This window comes from Neolamprologus brichardi, chromosome 15 (genome assembly GCF_056152115.1).
Source record: "Neolamprologus brichardi isolate AB-2024 chromosome 15, ASM5615211v1, whole genome shotgun sequence".
Lineage (NCBI taxonomy): Eukaryota > Metazoa > Chordata > Actinopteri > Cichliformes > Cichlidae > Neolamprologus > Neolamprologus brichardi.
In genome coordinates, this window is record NC_142118.1 from 32425001 (window position 1) to 32446182 (window position 21182).

The following is a 21182-nucleotide window of genomic DNA, read 5'->3' on the forward strand; positions in this document are numbered from 1 at the left end:
CCCGATTGGTACTCTAAGCGACCAGCGCGAGTAACAGGCAGAAAAATTACATTCACTTCCACTAGAGGGCAGTACAACTTCTTGCTCCCATCAAATGGGTTGCCAACTGTCAGTAAAACAGAAGACGTCATGCTGCAAGTGCGCAATAGCAATAGGTAAATATTTAAAAGAAAAAGTAGTCAATCTGACCTGGGTCCTGGATACAATTCTAACCCAGATGAAGGCCCTAGCATGAGTAGTGGTCAGAAGAAAGAAAAAAAAAGAAAGGTATACTGGGGACAAACCAAGCCAATTCTGCTAGGACATTTTTGTCTGGCTTTGTCTGAGCTAAGGAAATAAAAACATACACCATGTTGTATGATGTATAATAGCATTTCAATAAGGATATATGATTAGAAGGAATCATTTATTTTATTTTTGTACAAAACTCAATTTGACATATATGGCAGTTAGACCCTGATGGCTGAGCACAGCAGAACGGAATCCCAGCAGTGATTGGGATTAAGGCTGGGCTGTAAAATATTGATAAAGACATTACTGATAATGGAAAAGACTTATGTTTCAGAGGACTGTCCAGTTAGATTTCTCATATGTTAAACATACTGGAAATGAACTCCTTGGACATCATTTTTACTGTCCCGATATGACACCTACCTTGAGCAGTTATTTTCAGTCAACGCAGATAACTTGGAGCCACATTCAGGACAGAATTGAAAGGATCCCCCAACTTAATTTTCACAATTTGGGCAAATCATGATGTGCCTGTTTCAAAATACAACATTTTAAATGACATCAATCATTTGAAGTCCCTTATTAAGTACAAGAAGTCAAGTGCTTTAAAATTGTATTTTATTAAATGAGAAGCAAGCATTATGGCATCCTAACTTAAATAGATGGCAGTATTTTTGAATGTATAACACTTCATCTGCTTTCATCTATTACATATCAATATATGACCAATATTTATTTTGTGTGTGTGTGTGTGTGTGTGTGTGCGCGCGCGCATGTGTGTCTGTGCATTTATTTCAAAGGTGCAGAGCCCAAAAACTATCTTGTCTCCTAAAATGAATACGATTGACTGGCTGTAATGGCAGTGTTTAGCAGAGACAATTTTGTCACAAAAAAATATTTTAAACGCTCAAAGACTTGGGTGAAAGATATTTCAGTGACATTTTTGGTAACAACTTTAAAAATATGTAACTTATATTGTTGGAAAGGCTGTCCACTGTGTGTGAGAGCCCACTTGTGGAGTTACGCAATTGGGCACATGATTCAGAGAAAGGAGGTTAAGGTAACATTTAGCAAGAGGTATCTTGGAAACTGACTCGACAGTGGACTTCATAGGCATGGCATGAGTTGTATGCATAGCTAAAATGTGAGTAGACACTGATTCTCGCCTGAGAAGGACAGTCTTGAGCCTTTAGGGACATTTAGGGAATCGGCTTTCACTATGTGGCTGGTTCATGCTGCTAAGGCTAGCTGATGTGATACACACTTGTAAGCTGCAACCTAAAATGATTTTGGTGTTCTGTTATGTGGTCTTATTGTGTGTATTTACAATTATCATAAGATAAGATGACCTTTATTAGTCCCACAGGTGGCAAATTTGTTAGGCACTGTTTGGTTTGGTTTGGTGAGTAGTGTATGAAACTTGTGGGCAAAAATGATCATTTAGGAATATTCATTTGTATTTCGGGTTATACTGGAAGAGAGTTAATTAGGCATAATTCATGACTCGAATGTTTATTATATTCAGCACTTTGTACAAACCACACACACTCCCACACCCACGAGTTCTTGAACACCACACCTGTAAGCCTGCATTACTTTGCTGTTGTGTTAAAGCAGACCTTCCCAAAGTGTGGGGCCCGCCCCCTAGGGGGGGCGCAGAGCCATGGCAGGGGGGGCGCGGGATGAAAAGGGGGGAAAAAAAACAAAACGCATGGACACTGCTAGCACGGGCGCCTACAGAAACGCAAAGCAGGAGATGAAGCATCACTGAATATGTTTCCAAACCAACTTCATTCTAAGACAAAGACTAGAAAATATGGTGAAGCATATCTTCCCTTTGGCTTCACCTGCACAAGTGCCGAGGTAGGTCTCCCTGCAGAATTGGTTTTCCCTTCGTCGGGAGCAGCGCTGGGCTGTTTAAATCACAGACAAACAGTATCCCACATTCATGTTTCTTGTAAAACAAAGGGGGGCCCAGCAAAAAAAGTTTGGGAACCACTGTGTTAAAGAATGACAGTAAAGAAGTGAGCTTCCTCTGTGTTCTGACCGACACCTCAAGGTGAACACCATTGCCAGCTAACCAAGGCCTATACAGTCCTGAGTGAAACCTAAATTAACCTCCTAGGACCTGGCGTCCACATATGTGGACATCACATTTTGGGTTATTTAGACCATTTTACTTTTCAAGGGCCTGATATCCACTTACGAGGACATTATACTGCTACTGTTCTATCAAAATTTTAAACGAATATCCTCATATGTGGCTCTGATTTTTTATAAAAACAAAAATAAGGTAAAAAATAAAATAAAATCTGGTAATTCTTTGTTTTTACATTTATCGGGCCCCAATATGCCCAAATATCAAGGAGAAATTAAAAATGCATGCCGTGGAAGAGTTCGGGTCTTAGGAGGTTAATATTGGTTTGTCAAGCCGGATGGCGCTTTTCCTTGGATCCTAATGATGCAGCCTAGTTTTCTCTCCAGTCAAGACGTCCCAGAATCTACTCATCCAAGGTGCCAAGTATAACCTCCTCCCCATCTTGCAGACTATGACATGAGCTTGATGGGCCACAAGTGAGAGATGACATCCTACAGTCACTCACACATAGCACAGTATGCACCAGGGCTAGAAGAGAGAAAGCGGAATAGGTCATCAGCAGTATCTGTACAGACCTCCTGCTCATCTAGCCCAATGAGTCAGTCTAGATGGGAACACATCGTGGATTAATGACCTCTTCTCTTAATCATCTTTAGGATATGCAGCAGCATGTTATCAGTAGAGAGATGCCGAATCATTAGACTTATTCACCTTTCCATTGGCCATGGGAAATACCTGTGGTTTCGATTTAGCAGCATGGTATGAATTGCAGACCAAGATCTTATGCCCAACCTAGTGAACTAGACAGAGGGTGTCATGTGTCACAGCAAGGGGACCAAAAACCACCCCCAATACAGTTACCCACTCTGACTTCATCACTACATGTGCAGCCCTTCAGTGTCTCTACTGTCAGTTTCCATACACGTCAGATGGAAGCACGAATGAGTCCATGGTCATAGTATGACAATATGTAGTATAGCCATGTTCAACAAGGATATCAAAGGCCATACTCCTGCCCACCAACAATCTAGAGCAGGGGTCGGCAACCTGCGGCTCCAGAGCCGCATGCGGCTCTTCAGCCTCCTTGTAGCGGCTCCCTCTGGACTTGGCAAAAATAAAAAAAAACATAAATGAAAGGTATTTCGAAACTCATTTTTATTCATACATGATTATTAGTTTACTTTTTTTGCCTAGTTATCTTGGAGTTTGAGTTGATACTATCTAATTTTAAAAAAGCTATTTTTAATTTATAATTTTTCAACAAAAATATACGTCACATCAACGTCAACAGACCCCACCTTTACCTGCTGGTGGATTTTAGAGTATGCTAACCCTGCAAAAGGCTAACCATGAAAAAATCCCAAAAAAGAAAAGTTTCGGAAGAAAATAGAGAGTTTAATTCAGCGTGGACATATTTATTTGCATTCACCACCAACGACGCTGGCTTACCCGTGTGCTTGATATGTGGCGAGAGAATATCGAACAACAAAAAATGTAACGTTGAAAGACATTTTCAAAACAAGCACTTAGCATTCGCTGAAAAATACCCAACCGAAGATGAGCGAAAGAGAGCAATTTCGGAACTGCTGCGAAAAGCTGAAGAGTGCAAACTATCTTTCAAGAAGTGGATCAGCTCTCCACAGCCAACTACCACTGCTAGTTGTGTGGCAGCTCTGGAGATTGTAAAGAGGGGGGAGCCGTTCACAGACGGAGAATATTTGAAAGAATCATTCATAAAAATATCAGAGCATCTATTCTCCGACTTTAAAAACAAGGGGGAAATTGTTCAGAAAATTAGAGAAATGCCTCTCTCCGCAAAGACCGTTAGAGACAGGACCATTAAAATGGCAGAAAACATCAGCCGTAAGGAAATTGATGACATCAATTCAGCTCAAGCATTTTCAATTGCCTGCGATGAGTCAAGTGATGTAAACGATGTTGAGCAGACAGCACTGTTATGCAGATATGTCAACTGTGATGGGCCTCAGGAAGAACTGATTGAACTCATACCGCTAAAGGGCCAAACACGAGGGCAGGACATTTGTGAGGCTGCTGTGAGTTGTCTAGAAGCAAAAGGAATAAACACCACTCACCTGGTGTCAGTGTCTACTGATGGGGCACCCAGTATGAGAGGAGCACAGAAGGGCTTTGTGAATTTGCTTCAAAAGTCACTGGATCGAGAGCTGATGGCGTTTCACTGCATCCTCCACCATGAAGCACTGTGTGAAGTGATGAACCTCGTTATCAAGATAGTGAACAAAATAATTGCAAACGGGTTAAGCCACCGACAGTTTTGTTCATTGTTAGAAGAAGTCGACAACGCATATTTAGATCTCCTGTTGCACAACAAAGTCCGGTGGCTGTCCAGGGGAGAGGTGCTGAAACGCTTCGCTACCTGTCTGGAGCATGTGAAAACGTTCTTGGAAAGCAAAGGCCTCCGCTATCCTGAACTGGAAGACCCCGATTGGCTGGGTAAATTTTACTTCATGGTGGATATGACAAGTCACTTGAACATGCTGAATACAAATCTACAAGGAAAGGGAAGCACGGCCCTGCAGATGCTGGAGAATGTTTTGGCATTTGAGCGCAAAATGACAGTGTTCGCAAGAGATGCACAAAAACGTACGCTCTCTCACTTCCCTTCCCTAAGAGAGTTCAAAGAAGCGAACAATGAAATAAATTATGAATATTTCCACTGTGCCATCATTGCAATGCAAGCTGCATTTGGAGAACGATTCAGTGATTTCAGAAAGGAGAAACATACTCTCTCTTTCCCTGTCACACCGCTGGACATCGACCCATCTCTGCTGAACACAGTTGCATTCACCGGAGTATGTAAGTCTGATCTAGAAATTGAACTGGCCGACATAGTGGATAAAGATTTGTGGGTAAATAAGTTCAAAACACTGACGGCGGATCTTGAAGAAATCGCCCGTCAGAAGGCTACGCTCGCTAAAGAGCACAAATGGAGTGATATAGAAAAACTCCCCCACCCCGACAAACTTGTTTTTGAAACATGGAGTGCCATTCCTGACACGTATATTAACATGAAAAAGTATGCATTTGGAGTCTTGTCCATCTTTGGCTCAACATACTTATGTGAGCAAGTTTTCTCAAGCATGAATTTTATAAAGTCCAAACACCACTCCCGCCTCAAAGATGAGAGCCTACAGTCCTGCATGAAGATCAAAGTCACATCTTACAGCCCCGACATAGGGAAGATCTGCAGCGAACTTCAGACACAGAAGTCACATTAAAATGGTAAGGACAATAGTATTTTACAAGCTATTATTTTTCAGAAAAAAAAAAATTTTAGACTCCGAGCTGATGTAGATTTTTTGTATGTTCAGGTGCTTCAGTTGATTGCTGGCTGAGCAAAAAACCCGAAGAGGACGAGAGAACACTGACATGGACTTGTCAAAGACTCTCCTAATTTTCTTTTTCTTTTAAAAGCTGCTAAGTTGCAGCTAAATGTTTTATTTATATTAAAGTGGGCTAGTTTTTATTTTACTTTTACAAAAATATACAGCGGACTTAAATAGGCCTACAGTTAACAGTTTAATTTATTTCAAAGCAGGCCTACAAATGCACATTGCACTTCTGTTTGTTTTATTCAGTGGTTGTAACAGGTAAAATAAATAAAAGATGAAAAGTTATTTTTTGCGGCTCCCTACGCTTTTTCTTTTGGCAGAAGAGGGACAAAATGGCTCTTTTGATGATAAAGGTTGCAGACCCCTGATCTAGAGTATCCCACCAAAGGATACTACAATGATTGATACATTGAGTCAATGAGTCGATTACATCTATTAAAGGAGCAAATATTGACAGCTAGCCAAAAACCACTGCCATTACCCAATAGTGGGCCTTCCTTTCAGTTTCAACATCCACCTATGATTTAGCAAAGTCTGAAGCCTTTCCTGTAGAAGCAGTTAGCTGCTAGTGCCTATCCCCGTTGGCTGACTCAAGCACCCACCAATATCTGGGACCAACAGTATTTTAGAGGAGTACCAAGATCCATCATAACATCATTACAAAATAAACCTACAATAAACCTACAAAATCCATCCCCAGCCTAAAAGCCACCATACGTAATGGCACAAGAGAAAAGGTACAGGGGTCCAACTTCAAGTATTCCTGATCTCATTAGCAAAGGAACCAGTGAGTTTTGCATGGTTGAAGATTGCTCTCAATTCAATTCAATAGTTTATTGTCCCACAAGGGGAAATAAGTTTTGCAGCAAGGCCAAAAATAAGAATAAACAAAACAATAATAAAAAGCCACAAGACAGTAATTTGCCATTAAGGAGACAGGCTACAGTAGTGATAAAAGAAACCAGAGTCTTTTAGTCTTCCTCACAGGTAATCTAAAATGACGGCCAGAGGGCAACAAGTCAAAATTACTGTTAAGTGGTTGGCTAAAACAATTAAGTAGCTTTAATCAGTAGCTTTAATGATAGTAGGTGATGAGCTATAAGAAAACTTCCTAAAAATCAATAATCATGTCTTTTGGAAGGACCAAGCCACCGTTTACGTTTGTTAACTGGTTATTACATGCAGCTCCAGCCAGACAGAAAATCCCTCGCCACCCCACCCCTCTCTTGTCTGTGAAGCAAGTGTAACACAGTAAGAGGAATTGTTGAAAATAATATATAAAAAGGGCCAATAGGTTCGACTATAGGAACACAGGGTGTGTTTCTATGAGACACAGAGACGGGAATGTTACTGGAAGGAACCAGCCAGCTTTAGTGAAATTAACCATAGGTTTGACAACCACAGGTTAAGGCAATTTACAGTTGTAGAAAGAAGACGTACAAAAAGTGAAAAGAAAGTAAAACACATAAATTGCTAAGATTGTGACTTGTCCAAGTGTTAACTTTCGGTTTTCAATGTTGGGTGCACCCTGACTCCTTAATTGTTATGGAAAACAGATCACACAAATTCAATGTCCATTCAAATGAAAATCTCACACACCTTTCACATGTGGAGACTGTTCTACATGACAGCTTATTATTCAAAGTCCCAAATGAGTCTTGTCTTATGGTCTTGTTTACTTGTTGTCCTGTTTCTACTTTTAATTGTGTTTATACCAACTTGGGTCAGCATTTATTTGCCCCTAGTTTGATGGTATTTTATGCTTGATTGTGATGTTTTAAAGTGTGTTTAAAGGAGACTCCAGAATAGAGTCCATGTTTGTTGTTTATTTGAGTTGTATGTTTGTGTAATTCTTCTGTCCTTTTCTTTGGAGAAGGTCCTGCCATTTGTGGGAGGCTAGGCACGTGTGGTGGTTTCCCTTCCTCCGAAGCATGCGCGTGTGTACACTGGGATATACACCTGTTTGTCGGGCTGTTACTGTACAAAGGCAGTCCTTTTAATAAACCTTTGTAATTTAATTGATGCTTGTCAAATAAACACTTTCGATTTAGTAGTTTTGTTTGTTTCTTTGCCCCACCCCTGATGCAGATAACAAACCTGCTTGCCTGTGGTATTTGGTACATCTATTAATCTTTTCCTGGGGTGTAACTTCTCCCAGGTGGCATTGTCGAAAACAATAACATTTAGGTTGGTGGTGTTGCTGCCCCTCCTCACGCTGCTACAAACAGATACGAAGGGGCTCGGGCGTTGAGTGACATAAAAAAAAGTAAAAGTTTGAAATGGATCCTGTTGGAAACAGGAAGTCGGTGTAGAGAAGCTAAAACAGGGGTTATATGCTCTCTCTGTTTGGTGCCGGTTACCAGGCAAGCGGCTGCATTTTGAACCATCTGGATGTCGATGGCTGCTGACAGGTCCAACAATAAAAGGGCAACAGAGCTGTCAGACTCCAGGGTTAAAAGAATATCATTAAGCTATTGCTAAGACATCACAATAAGACAAAGAGGCTTGTCTGGGCCATGAAACACGGCCTTTGGACTACTGAAGACTGGAAGAGGGTATTATGGAGTGATGAATCAAAATTTGAAATCTTTGGTTCATCATGCAGGATCTTTGCACACCGTCGAGTAGGTGAAATGATGATTCTGTAGTGTGTAGCATCAATTGTCAAACATGGAGGAGGAAGTGTGATGGTCTGGGGCTGTTTTGGTGGATCCAGGGTCAGTGACTTGTAAAGAGTGAGAGGCACCCATAACCAAAACGGCTATCACAGCATAATGGAGCGCCATGCCATGCGCCTTTGGTATGTGTCTAGTCGGTCAGGGGTTCCTCCTACAGCAAGATGATGACCCAAAACATAAGTCCAAACTATGCCAAAACTACCTCAGGAAAAAAGAACAAGATGGTAAGCTTGAAAAATGGAGTGGCCAGCACAGTCTCCAGACTTAAACCCAATCGAGCTGGTTTGGGATGAACTCGACAAAAGAGTGAAAGCAAAGCAACCTACAGGTGCCACAAATTTCTACAACATATATGGGAAGAACTTTCAGAAGAATATTTAATTTCTATTGTAGAAAGAATGCTACAGGTATGTTCAGCTGTTGTGGATACTTTGATGAGTCAAAAGTTAAGAGTACATTTTGGTCTATAAATTGATTACATGATTTCTTTTTTTTAACTCCAATTGTTTATTTGTACTATGCTTTCATGTCAGAGTGCAATGAGACATTAAACTGTATAATTTTCAATAAAAAACTGGAAAAATGGGGGTGTTCTAAAACTTTTCACTGGTAGTGTACCTCATCAGATGGTCCAGCACAATGGCAAAAATAGAGTGGTCTTTAACTGCTCTTTTCAATATAAGGGACTTCATCTGAGCTAGTCTCTATTGCCTGCTTTCTTGAGCCTTTCTCTGGTTGGAGTGTTGCTGTGCTTCAGAGCTTCAGAGAACACAGCATTGCCATCAGTGGGGACATAAAAGGGATGTTTGACTAGGTGTGCCTACCCCCCAAAGACAAACCGCTTCTGAGATTTCTTTGGCACAATACGAACAGGTATGAGCCCCCTCACATCAATGAATGGCAATCCTTTCTCTTTGGGACTACGTGTAGTCCATGTTGTGCTTCCTTTGCTCTCTATCGCCATGTGCCACTACACAGTGAACCTGGAGAGGATGTGAGGTTCTCTTTGTGGACCCCTCTCTTCAAAGTGTGTCATCAGTTTGAGAGGCCCAGCAGCTAATCACATACTGTTACAGCTCCTAGCAGTAGGGGGCTTTGAGATCTGCCAGTGAGCTAGTAACAGCTTAGACATTATCAGTCATTTGCCACAGATCACATTTTGCTCCAAGGAAGCAGATGTCTATTCCAAGACTTGAACTTCGTGTAGGAGGCCACCAACCCCCGCTATGTAGGGGTGTGGGAGTGTACAAGTTGCCCTGAATGACTTAGGGGTGATAGCATCTGGGTCTGTGACCCCCCCCTAGTAAAATTGACCCTGGTACTTACTACTGTAAGAATGGTTTTACCTTTCTGGTTGCTGCAGGCAATGAAGAGGGGCTCCAGAATTCAAGCTTGAGAAAACAACAACTGCCTGGAGTTTACTATACTGTCAGATGATAATACAGCCTCCCTTACCTTTCCTTTGATTTTCTGTACCCAACCAGATAGTTAGGGTGCCCTACTTCAAGGTAACTTGGGTTCAACATAAACATGAAACAGCCACTTATAAATAATGTGAAACTTTAATTTGTTCAGAAGGGGTCCAAAAATCACAACACAAACAAAAGAATAAAATAACATGAAGAAATCCTCCGCACAGTGCTTACAGAATGAGGACAGAACTGTATGAAACCCTTTTTAACGTCCAAGGGTCTCCAGATTACATATATTCACTCTCCTCTCTAGAATGATTAACACTGTATCACAAACAAAATACAATTTATAATGTTCACAAGAAAATAGTCCCAGTTTCTACCAGTCAGTTCCAAAAAGTGTCCTTTGTATATGAAACCATATACAGTCTCTTCTCTGAAGGTGTAACTGTAGTGAACAGGAGATGACTGCAGGGTCCCAGTCCATTAAGCTAACCAGTGATACAGCAGCTGGAGTGAGCAATCCAGTCTCAGGTTCACAAAAGCAAAGAATATAGAAACCGTACCTTTGTCTCTTAGCAACAGTGCGTGGGAAAAGCACCAGCTACGAAAAGCGATACTTTCACATACAACTAAACAAGCAGGATGAACAACCAAGATTTTGCCTGGATGGCAGGGTAACCTATTATTCGCTGACTCACTTTGTCCTCGAAGTCGGGTCCGTAAAATGCGTCCAAACTCTGGCTAACAACAGGCAACATTAAGTGAGGTCACTAAAGCTCTCCTGGAGACTCGTTAGCGAGGTGGCTAGCCGTGCTGCCCTGCTCCGAATGCTCACTTAATGGCCAAACTCAGCCTAATCCAACTGGAAACGTTAGTATGTGTTAAAGAAAACCGCAGCTAAATTTAGCTCTCGCTCCGACTCCCTGCCCCCATGCTATCGACTGAAACAATGGTCTGCAGCACCTCGCAGCTACACAAAGCCAAGCTTCGCACACGGAGCAAAACTCAGTTTAAACTTGCTGCAGTCGCAACTTCTTTTTCACTAGCCTCTCGGATTCCCCTTTTGGGCTCAGTCAAACTGTGAGGGTTTCTTAATGTGGCTGGCCTTGGCAGCATGCGGAGGACAGCTGCTTCTCCTCTCCTCAACTCCACAAATACTGTCCTCAACTGTCTGCATTCCATATCCTGCCATTTCAAGGCCTATTAACCCTCAAGACTGGCAATACGTGGATTCTACTAGAAACCCAGGTGATGACATCACACTGGGCAAAGGTCTCACTGAACTGGCCGGCCCAAATAGGTGGTTTCAAGGGCCAGAATTTCTCCTCCTACCTCCTGACCTGGGTACTTCGGACCCACAGGATGTCACCAAGCTAAAGTGCTCCTCCATATGTGATATGGCTGTCATGATCCCAGGTAATCAAACACCAGGTGACAAGCAGTTCAGTACATTGTCAGAATTGGTAGAAGCCATAGCTAAGGAAGTTCACAAGGCAGCGTTTCAGGGTGACCGAAACTCTCCTACTGCAGGAGCCTACACTGAGGCAGAATGGCATGTTTTAAGACAAATTCAGATGGACTGTTTCCCAGGCAAATAAATAAATTGATCTTGTAAAAATGAAAGGCTCAGCCTATCGTCGATGGTTCATGAATTTGTCCAATCGCCCAACCTTACTGGCTATGTTAGAAAGGCTGTTTGTGAGAACCCTCTTTTGACGAGAAAGCGCAGTTGCACTTTTGGGCACATGGTCAAGATCAAGGAGGTTAAGCTAATACGTAGCAAGAGGCACCTTTGAGACTGACTCAACAGTGGACTTCTTGACATGGAGTGAGTTGTGTGCATCACTAATAAACTGTGAGTAGACACTGATTCCTGCCTGGAAATGACAGTCTTGCGCAATGTTCCCCCCAAGCTGAGTGCGTTATACCAGTTTTTAAATTGTGTTGATAGGCCACATAAAACAAGAGGTATGATAAAAAAAAAATATACGCAATGTTTTTTGTTTGTTTTTTTCCTGAATACTATCTATGTTTATATTTACTGCGGGAAGAAACGGAAGGAACGTGCTCTAGAGCACTCTCCACCTGTGAGCAGAAACAAAACCAAAAAACCCCACCCTTTCCTATTGGTGGAAAAATTTACCATGCCTACCAATCAAAAATGATATGGCAACATGGCATTAAGTTGTTTAGGAAGTGGGAAGTTTTAGGAGTGACGGCGGTACTTTAAGATGTGAGAGATTTGCGACGTTTAGCGTGTTTGGAGTCTAAAGTTAGTGTGTTGTCTTGTGTAGTTAGTGTGTAGTGTACTCAATAGTTTTGTTGTGTGTGTCAGAACAATGAGGCGACTGCTGAATGTTACAGGTGTGACAGGAGTGATACATCTCCTGTTGCCAGGCCTGCAGTTATCAGGCTTGTGATGTTCTCGTTTATCTCATAGTGGACAGGAATTATTTTTTAGAGTGGCACAAATCATTTGTGTGGCATCAGATTTGATGCAGAACACCTGAGTGTTGTGTAAATAGTTTGAAATATTTATTTAAAAAACTGCCTTGGCTGCATTTTTAGGTAAATAGCTGCAAAAAACTTTGTTTGCGAAACTCAATTACATTTTGAAGAAGTAACTATATCATTAATTGTCCAACACTGGTCAATATATACTGTATTTTGCAGACATAGTTACAGGATTCTTTCCCAGACCACAGACTCATACTCATAATACAAGTCAGAGCTTTATAAAAAAAACAAAACATCAACACAAAGTTGTGTTTTCAAAATTGGAGTTCAAGTTATTTTTACTTCCAATAGTGTAAACATACTACACAGGTCATGAACAAGATTTATTTTTTAATTTTCATTGTAAGTGGGCTAAAGCACTTAATTAAAAGTAGTCTAACATAAATATAAATGCTGTAATTTGATTATTTTAATAAACCATGTAACTTGGATGGATTCAATGCTGGCGTGACCACAGTGCACACGTCTAATGTTGCTCACAGGGGACCGCTCAGGGAGTTTGTGTGTTTGCTCAGACACATGCAGGGCTCGCAAAATCGCTAGCCCGACGTCCCGCAGCTAGCGATATCTCCGGTTGGGCAACCAAAATCTATCTCAGCCCCGCCCGTCGGGCTATATGATAACCCAACGGGCGGGCCTGAGATAGATTTTGGTCGCGGGGGGAACATGGTCTTGAGCCTTTTATGTCATTTAGGGAACTGGCTTATGTAGAAGTAAAATGCTAATTAATCTGTTCATATGTTACACACTTGTAAGCTGTAAGCTAAAACAATTTGGTGTCCTGTTATGTGGCATTATTGTGGATATATACAATTAATGTCAGGCACTGTTTGGTTTGGTGAGTAGTGTATGAAAGACTGAAGAAGTCACTTGGATGAGTGACGAAACGTTTCTCCCAGAATACGCTACGTCCAAATGAACAGAATCAACTTTTCGAGATAGTGTATGAAACTTGTGCGCAAAAATTATCATATAGGAATATTCATTTGTATTTTTGGTTATACTGGAAGAGAGTTAATTAAGCATATTTCATTACTTGAATGTTTATTATATTTAGCACCTTGCATGTGTTTTGTTTACAGACTGTACACACTCCCACACCCACAAGTTCTTTAACGCCACACCCGTAAGCCTGTGTGTCATGGTTCTGGGTCATTTTGACCCAGTATTTTGAGTTTCCTGTGTTTTGGTGTCATTTTGTTATATGGTTTATGTTTTATGTTCATTAGTGGCCTTAAGTTTATTCTGTTTTATTTTTCTTATATTCCCTGCTTGGTTCCTTGTCCATTAGCCCTTTAAAGCCGTTTTGCGTAACTATTTTTAAATCCCTGTACAACCGGAACCACGTAAGCTAGCGCAATAAATTTTTTTTTGCATATGAAGCCGGAGGAGTTGTACTTACATCTTATGCCATCAGCTTGTGCTAGGTCACGGTTTCCTTACACATATAGCTTTGCAAAAATTGCATAAAAAGTGCTTGCAGGAACAAAAACATAATATTCCAGAAACAAACTTTGCCGATCTGATCAGCTGTTCGTAACACTTCCTACATTGAAATAGACCTCAGCGCGAACGATCGCATGTCCGCCGTGAATTACCCTGCGTCTTAGAGCGTACTGCTTTATTTGATAATCTCCTGTCTGGTGGGCATCATGTTCAGTTGTGTTTCCCCCTGTCTCATTAGTTACATCACGTTCACTGTGTTTCCTCCTGTGGCTTGTTCCCTCGTTTGCACTTGTGTGTATTTATGCCCGCATCTCCCTCTGTCCTGCGTTGCAGTCGCCCTCATTTCCCCACTGTGTGTTCTGCCTGCTGGGTTAGTTCATGTTTTTTCCTAGTTTGTTTTGTACTCCTGGATGCCAGCAGTAAAGCTGTCTTTCGAGATAGTCCTGTCTGCGAGTCAGCGTTTGACTCCAATCCTGCCTGCTTCACACAGCTCATTTATGACACTGTGGTTGCATTATTGTGCTGTTGTGTTAAAGAATGACAGTAAAGAAGGGATAACCTTATTTCAGTGTCTCTGCGTTCTGACCAACACACCAAGGTGAACACCATTGCTAGTTAGTCCTGAGTGAAATCCAAATTAATATATATTAATTATTGAGATCATAGTTTAAAGTTGGCCTTGTTCTGGGCTTTGGAAAAGCTGCAAAAGAGAGACAGATTCCTGGTAGAAAGTTACTGGTACTGAGATTTGTCATTTACTTTTTATTTACGGTAACAAGTGTGTCTGCTTTGGCTTTCCGCAACATCTCTACAGAGTACCAAATAATCACACAGAATCAAAACTGTCTTTTATAACGCAGCAAATCTTCATATTTGACAGCTGGAAAAAGGGAATATTAAAATGATTAAATGACTTACTGCTACTACTTAATCATCATTAATCATTAATGTAATTCTAGATAAAGAACAAAGACAAACACGTTCAGTTTTGGCCAATCTGTGGCAGTATTGATTATTCTAAAACACGGTTTTCCATGAACAATCCACAGTGACAAGATTTTAGTGTTAAACAGTTAATTTTTTTATTTTTGTTAATTTGTAAAACACTACATGTTTAATTATCATTAGTTGCACCTGTGGTGTATAGATGACTCTAACGCTTTGGAAAAGCAGCTGTATATCGAAGACTAAAAATGTAGTTGTTAACATTGCTACTTTCATTTTCGCTTCTTGTAGTTATGTGGCTAATTTCAAATTTTTAAATTCAACCTTTTGTACTCGAAAGCTGTTGTAGAATATCCTGCAAGGTAATTCATTAGTTGTTTCACTTGTTTATTTATAACTGTATTTTTTATATTTTACAAATTAATGTAGGTCGTCTGGTATTTTGTGTACACTGGAAAAGCTAAACATGACTGATTTATATATTTATAACATAATGCAATATTATTTTCAATAAGCATAATTGTTAGATAACGTACCTAGTTTGTGTTTCTTCCTTACGTAGTTGACATTGAATATCCGAACTGGTATTGGTGTTTTGTACTTTGCTCAGTCACTTATTAACTTTCGTTTTTATTTACAGTAAAGGGTGTGGCCATTTTCCACGACAGGCATGTCACAATCACAATGAACAGTCACAATGAATTAAAACTGTGTATTTCAAAACACTAACCAAAAAACCTTGAAAGAGAGGACATTGTTCTTAACATAACTGCTAATTTATTGTCTCCTGTAAAAACAATCAAAGATTATTTTTGTTATTCTTAAGTTATCCAACATTTTTAACTGGACCCACGAGAGAATTACAGGAACAACACATGCAGATATTTTCATATTATTTGTTTATTATATTTAGCACCTTGCATGTGTTTTGTTTACAGACTGTACACACTCCCACACCCGTAAGCCTGTGTGTCATGGTTCTGGGTCATTTTGAGTTTCCTGTGTTTTGGTGTCATTTTGTTATATGGTTTATGTTTTATGTTCATTAGTGGCCTTAAGTTTATTCTGTTTTATTTTTCTTATATTCCCTGCTTGGTTCCTTGTCCATTAGCCCTTTAAAGCCGTTTTGCGTAACTATTTTTAAATCCCTGTACAACCGGAACCACGTAAGCTAGCGCAATAATTTTTTTTTTGCATATGAAGCCGGAGGAGTTGTACTTACATCTTATGCCATCAGCTTGTGCTAGGTCACGGTTTCCTTACACATATAGCTTTGCAAAAATTGCATAAAAAGTGCTTGCAGGAACAAAAACATAATATTCCAGAAACAAACTTTGCCGATCTGATCAGCTGTTCGTAACACTTCCTACAATTGAAATAGACCTCAGCGCCAACGATCGCATGTCCGCCGTGAATTACCCTGCGTCTTAGAGCGTACTGCTTTATTTGATAATCTCCTGTCTGGTGGGCATCATGTTCAGTTGTGTTTCCCCCTGTCTCATTAGTTACATCACGTTCACTGTGTTTCCTCCTGTGGCTTGTTCCCTCGTTTGCACTTGTGTGTATTTATGCCCGCATCTCCCTCTGTCCTGCGTTGCAGTCGCCCTCATTTCCCCACTGTGTGTTCTGCCTGCTGGGTTAGTTCATGTTTTTTCCTAGTTTGTTTTGTACTCCTGGATGCCAGCAGTAAAGCTGTCTTTCGAGATAGTCCTGTCTGCGAGTCAGCGTTTGACTCCAATCCTGCCTGCTTCACACAGCTCATTTATGACACTGTGGTTGCATTATTGTGCTGTTGTGTTAAAGAATGACAGTAAAGAAGGGATAACCTTATTTCAGTGTCTCTGCGTTCTGACCAACACACCAAGGTGAACACCATTGCTAGTTAGTCCTGAGTGAAATCCAAATTAATATATATTAATTATTGAGATCATAGTTTAAAGTTGGCCTTGTTCTGGGCTTTGGAAAAGCTGCAAAAGAGAGACAGATTCCTGGTAGAAAGTTACTGGTACTGAGATTTGTCATTTACTTTTTATTTACGGTAACAAGTGTGTCTGCTTTGGCTTTCCGCAACATCTCTACAGAGTACCAAATAATCACACAGAATCAAAACTGTCTTTTATAACGCAGCAAATCTTCATATTTGACAGCTGGAAAAAGGGAATATTAAAATGATTAAATGACTTACTGCTACTACTTAATCATCATTAATCATTAATGTAATTCTAGATAAAGAACAAAGACAAACACGTTCAGCTTTGGCCAATCTGTGGCAGTATTGATTATTCTAAAACACGGTTTTCCATGAACAATCCACAGTGACAAGATTTTAGTGTTAAACAGTTAATTTTTTTATTTTTGTTAATTTGTAAAACACTACATGTTTAATTATCATTAGTTGCACCTGTGGTGTATAGATGACTCTAACGCTTTGGAAAAGCAGCTGTATATCGAAGACTAAAAATGTAGTTGTTAACATTGCTACTTTCATTTTCGCTTCTTGTAGTTATGTGGCTAATTTCAAATTTTTAAATTCAACCTTTTGTACTCGAAAGCTGTTGTAGAATATCCTGCAAGGTAATTCATTAGTTGTTTCACTTGTTTATTTATAACTGTATTTTTTATATTTTACAAATTAATGTAGGTCGTCTGGTATTTTGTGTACACTGGAAAAGCTAAACATGACTGATTTATATATTTATAACATAATGCAATATTATTTTCAATAAGCATAATTGTTAGATAACGTACCTAGTTTGTGTTTCTTCCTTACGTAGTTGACATTGAATATCCGAACTGGTATTGGTGTTTTGTACTTTGCTTAGTCACTTATTAACTTTCATTTTTATTTACAGTAAAGGGTGTGGCCATTTTCCACGACAGGCATGTCACAATCACAATGAACAGTCACAATGAATTAAAACTGTGTATTTCAAAACACTAACCAAAAAACCTTGAAAGAGAGGACATTGTTCTTAACATAACTGCTAATTTATTGTCACCTGTAAAAACAATCAAAGATTATTTTTGTTATTCTTAAGTTATCCAACATTTTTAACTGGACCCACGAGAGAATTACAGGAACAACACATGCAGATATTTTCATATTATTTGTTTATTATATTTAGCACCTTGCATGTGTTTTGTTTACAGACTGTACACACTCCCACACCCGTAAGCCTGTGTGTCATGGTTCTGGGTCATTTTGAGTTTCCTGTGTTTTGGTGTCATTTTGTTATATGGTTTATGTTTTATGTTCATTAGTGGCCTTAAGTTTATTCTGTTTTATTTTTCTTATATTCCCTGCTTGGTTCCTTGTCCATTAGCCCTTTAAAGCCGTTTTGCGTAACTATTTTTAAATCCCTGTACAACCGGAACCACGTAAGCTAGCGCAATAATTTTTTTTTTGCATATGAAGCCGGAGGAGTTGTACTTACATCTTATGCCATCAGCTTGTGCTAGGTCACGGTTTCCTTACACATATAGCTTTGCAAAAATTGCATAAAAAGTGCTTGCAGGAACAAAAACATAATATTCCAGAAACAAACTTTGCCGATCTGATCAGCTGTTCGTAACACTTCCTACAATTGAAATAGACCTCAGCGCCAACGATCGCATGTCCGCCGTGAATTACCCTGCGTCTTAGAGCGTACTGCTTTATTTGATAATCTCCTGTCTGGTGGGCATCATGTTCAGTTGTGTTTCCCCCTGTCTCATTAGTTACATCACGTTCACTGTGTTTCCTCCTGTGGCTTGTTCCCTCGTTTGCACTTGTGTGTATTTATGCCCGCATCTCCCTCTGTCCTGCGTTGCAGTCGCCCTCATTTCCCCACTGTGTGTTCTGCCTGCTGGGTTAGTTCATGTTTTTTCCTAGTTTGTTTTGTACTCCTGGATGCCAGCAGTAAAGCTGTCTTTCGAGATAGTCCTGTCTGCGAGTCAGCGTTTGACTCCAATCCTGCCTGCTTCACACAGCTCATTTATGACACTGTGGTTGCATTATTGTGCTGTTGTGTTAAAGAATGACAGTAAAGAAGGGATAACCTTATTTCAGTGTCTCTGCGTTCTGACCAACACACCAAGGTGAACACCATTGCTAGTTAGTCCTGAGTGAAATCCAAATTAATATATATTAATTATTGAGATCATAGTTTAAAGTTGGCCTTGTTCTGGGCTTTGGAAAAGCTGCAAAAGAGAGACAGATTCCTGGTAGAAAGTTACTGGTACTGAGATTTGTCATTTACTTTTTATTTACGGTAACAAGTGTGTCTGCTTTGGCTTTCCGCAACATCTCTACAGAGTACCAAATAATCACACAGAATCAAAACTGTCTTTTATAACGCAGCAAATCTTCATATTTGACAGCTGGAAAAAGGGAATATTAAAATGATTAAATGACTTACTGCTACTACTTAATCATCATTAATCATTAATGTAATTCTAGATAAAGAACAAAGACAAACACGTTCAGCTTTGGCCAATCTGTGGCAGTATTGATTATTCTAAAACACGGTTTTTCCATGAACAATCCACAGTGACAAGATTTTAGTGTTAAACAGTTAATTTTTTTATTTTTGTTAATTTGTAAAACACTACATGTTTAATTATCATTAGTTGCACCTGTGGTGTATAGATGACTCTAACGCTTTGGAAAAGCAGCTGTATATCGAAGATTAAAAATGTAGTTGTTAACATTGCTACTTTCATTTTCGCTTCTTGTAGTTATGTGGCTAATTTCAAATTTTTAAATTCAACCTTTTGTACTCGAAAGCTGTTGTAGAATATCCTGCAAGGTAATTCATTAGTTGTTTCACTTGTTTATTTATAACTGTATTTTTTATATTTTACAAATTAATGTAGGTCGTCTGGTATTTTGTGTACACTGGAAAAGCTAAACATGACTGATTTATATATTTATAACATAATGCAATATTATTTTCAATAAGCATAATTGTTAGATAACGTACCTAGTTTGTGTTTCTTCCTTACGTAGTTGACATTGAATATCCGAACTGGAATTGGTGTTTTGTACTTTGCTCAGTCACTTATTTACTTTCGTTTTTATTTAGAGTAAAGGGTGTGGCCATTTTCCACGACAGGCATGTCACAATCACAATGAACAGTCACAATGAATTAAAACTGTGTATTTCAAAACACTAACCAAAAAACCTTGAAAGAGAGGACATTGTTCTTAACATAACTGCTAATTTATTGTCACCTGTAAAAACAATCAAAGATTATTTTTGTTATTCTTAAGTTATCCAACATTTTTAACTGGACCCACGAGAGAATTACAGGAACAACACATGCAGATATTTTCATATTATTTGTTTATTATATTTAGCACCTTGCATGTGTTTTGTTTACAGACTGTACACACTCCCACACCCGTAAGCCTGTGTGTCATGGTTCTGGGTCATTTTGAGTTTCCTGTGTTTTGGTGTCATTTTGTTATATGGTTTATGTTTTATGTTCATTAGTGGCCTTAAGTTTATTCTGTTTTATTTTTCTTATATTCCCTGCTTGGTTCCTTGTCCATTAGCCCTTTAAAGCCGTTTTGCGTAACTATTTTTAAATCCCTGTACAACCGGAACCACGTAAGCTAGCGCAATAATTTTTTTTTTGCATATGAAGCCGGAGGAGTTGTACTTACATCTTATGCCATCAGCTTGTGCTAGGTCACGGTTTCCTTACACATATAGCTTTGCAAAAATTGCATAAAAAGTGCTTGCAGGAACAAAAACATAATATTTCAGAAACAAACTTTGCCGATCTGATCAGCTGTTCGTAACACTTCCTACATTGAAATAGACCTCAGCGCGAACGATCGCATGTCCGCCGTGAATTACCCTGCGTCTTAGAGCGTACTGCTTTATTTGATAATCTCCTGTCTGGTGGGCATCATGTTCAGTTGTGTTTCCCCCTGTCTCATTAGTTACATCACGTTCACTGTGTTTCCTCCTGTGGCTTGTTCCCTCGTTTGCACTTGTGTGTATTTATGCCCGCATCTCCCTCTGTTCTGCGTTGCAGTCGCCCTCATTTCCCCACTGTGTGTTCTGCCTGCTGGGTTAGTTCATGTTTTTTCCTAGTTTGTTTTGTACTCCTGGATGCCAGCAGTAAAGCTGTCTTTCGAGATAGTCCTGTCTGCGAGTCAGCGTTTGACTCCAATCCTGCCTGCTTCACACAGCTCATTTATGACACTGTGGTTGCATTATTGTGCTGTTGTGTTAAAGAATGACAGTAAAGAAGGGATAACCTTATTTCAGTGTCTCTGCGTTCTGACCAACACACCAAGGTGAACACCATTGCTAGTTAGTCCTGAGTGAAATCCAAATTAATATATATTAATTATTGAGATCATAGTTTAAAGTTGGCCTTGTTCTGGGCTTTGGAAAAGCTGCAAAAGAGAGACAGATTCCTGGTAGAAAGTTACTGGTACTGAGATTTGTCATTTACTTTTTATTTACGGTAACAAGTGTGTCTGCTT

The 21182-nt window shown here is 39.7% G+C and overlaps 1 protein-coding gene across 1 annotated transcript; it reads left to right on the forward strand.

Moving 5' to 3' along the window:
• The first annotated feature begins 4131 nt into the window (after positions 1 to 4131).
• On the forward strand, positions 4132 to 5586 carry LOC148098620 (general transcription factor II-I repeat domain-containing protein 2A-like). Its single transcript, XM_087852879.1, has one exon. The coding sequence runs from the start codon at positions 4132 to 4134 to the stop codon at positions 5584 to 5586; it is 1455 nt and encodes a 484-aa protein (XP_087709005.1).
• Positions 5587 to 21182: the final 15596 nt, after the last annotated feature.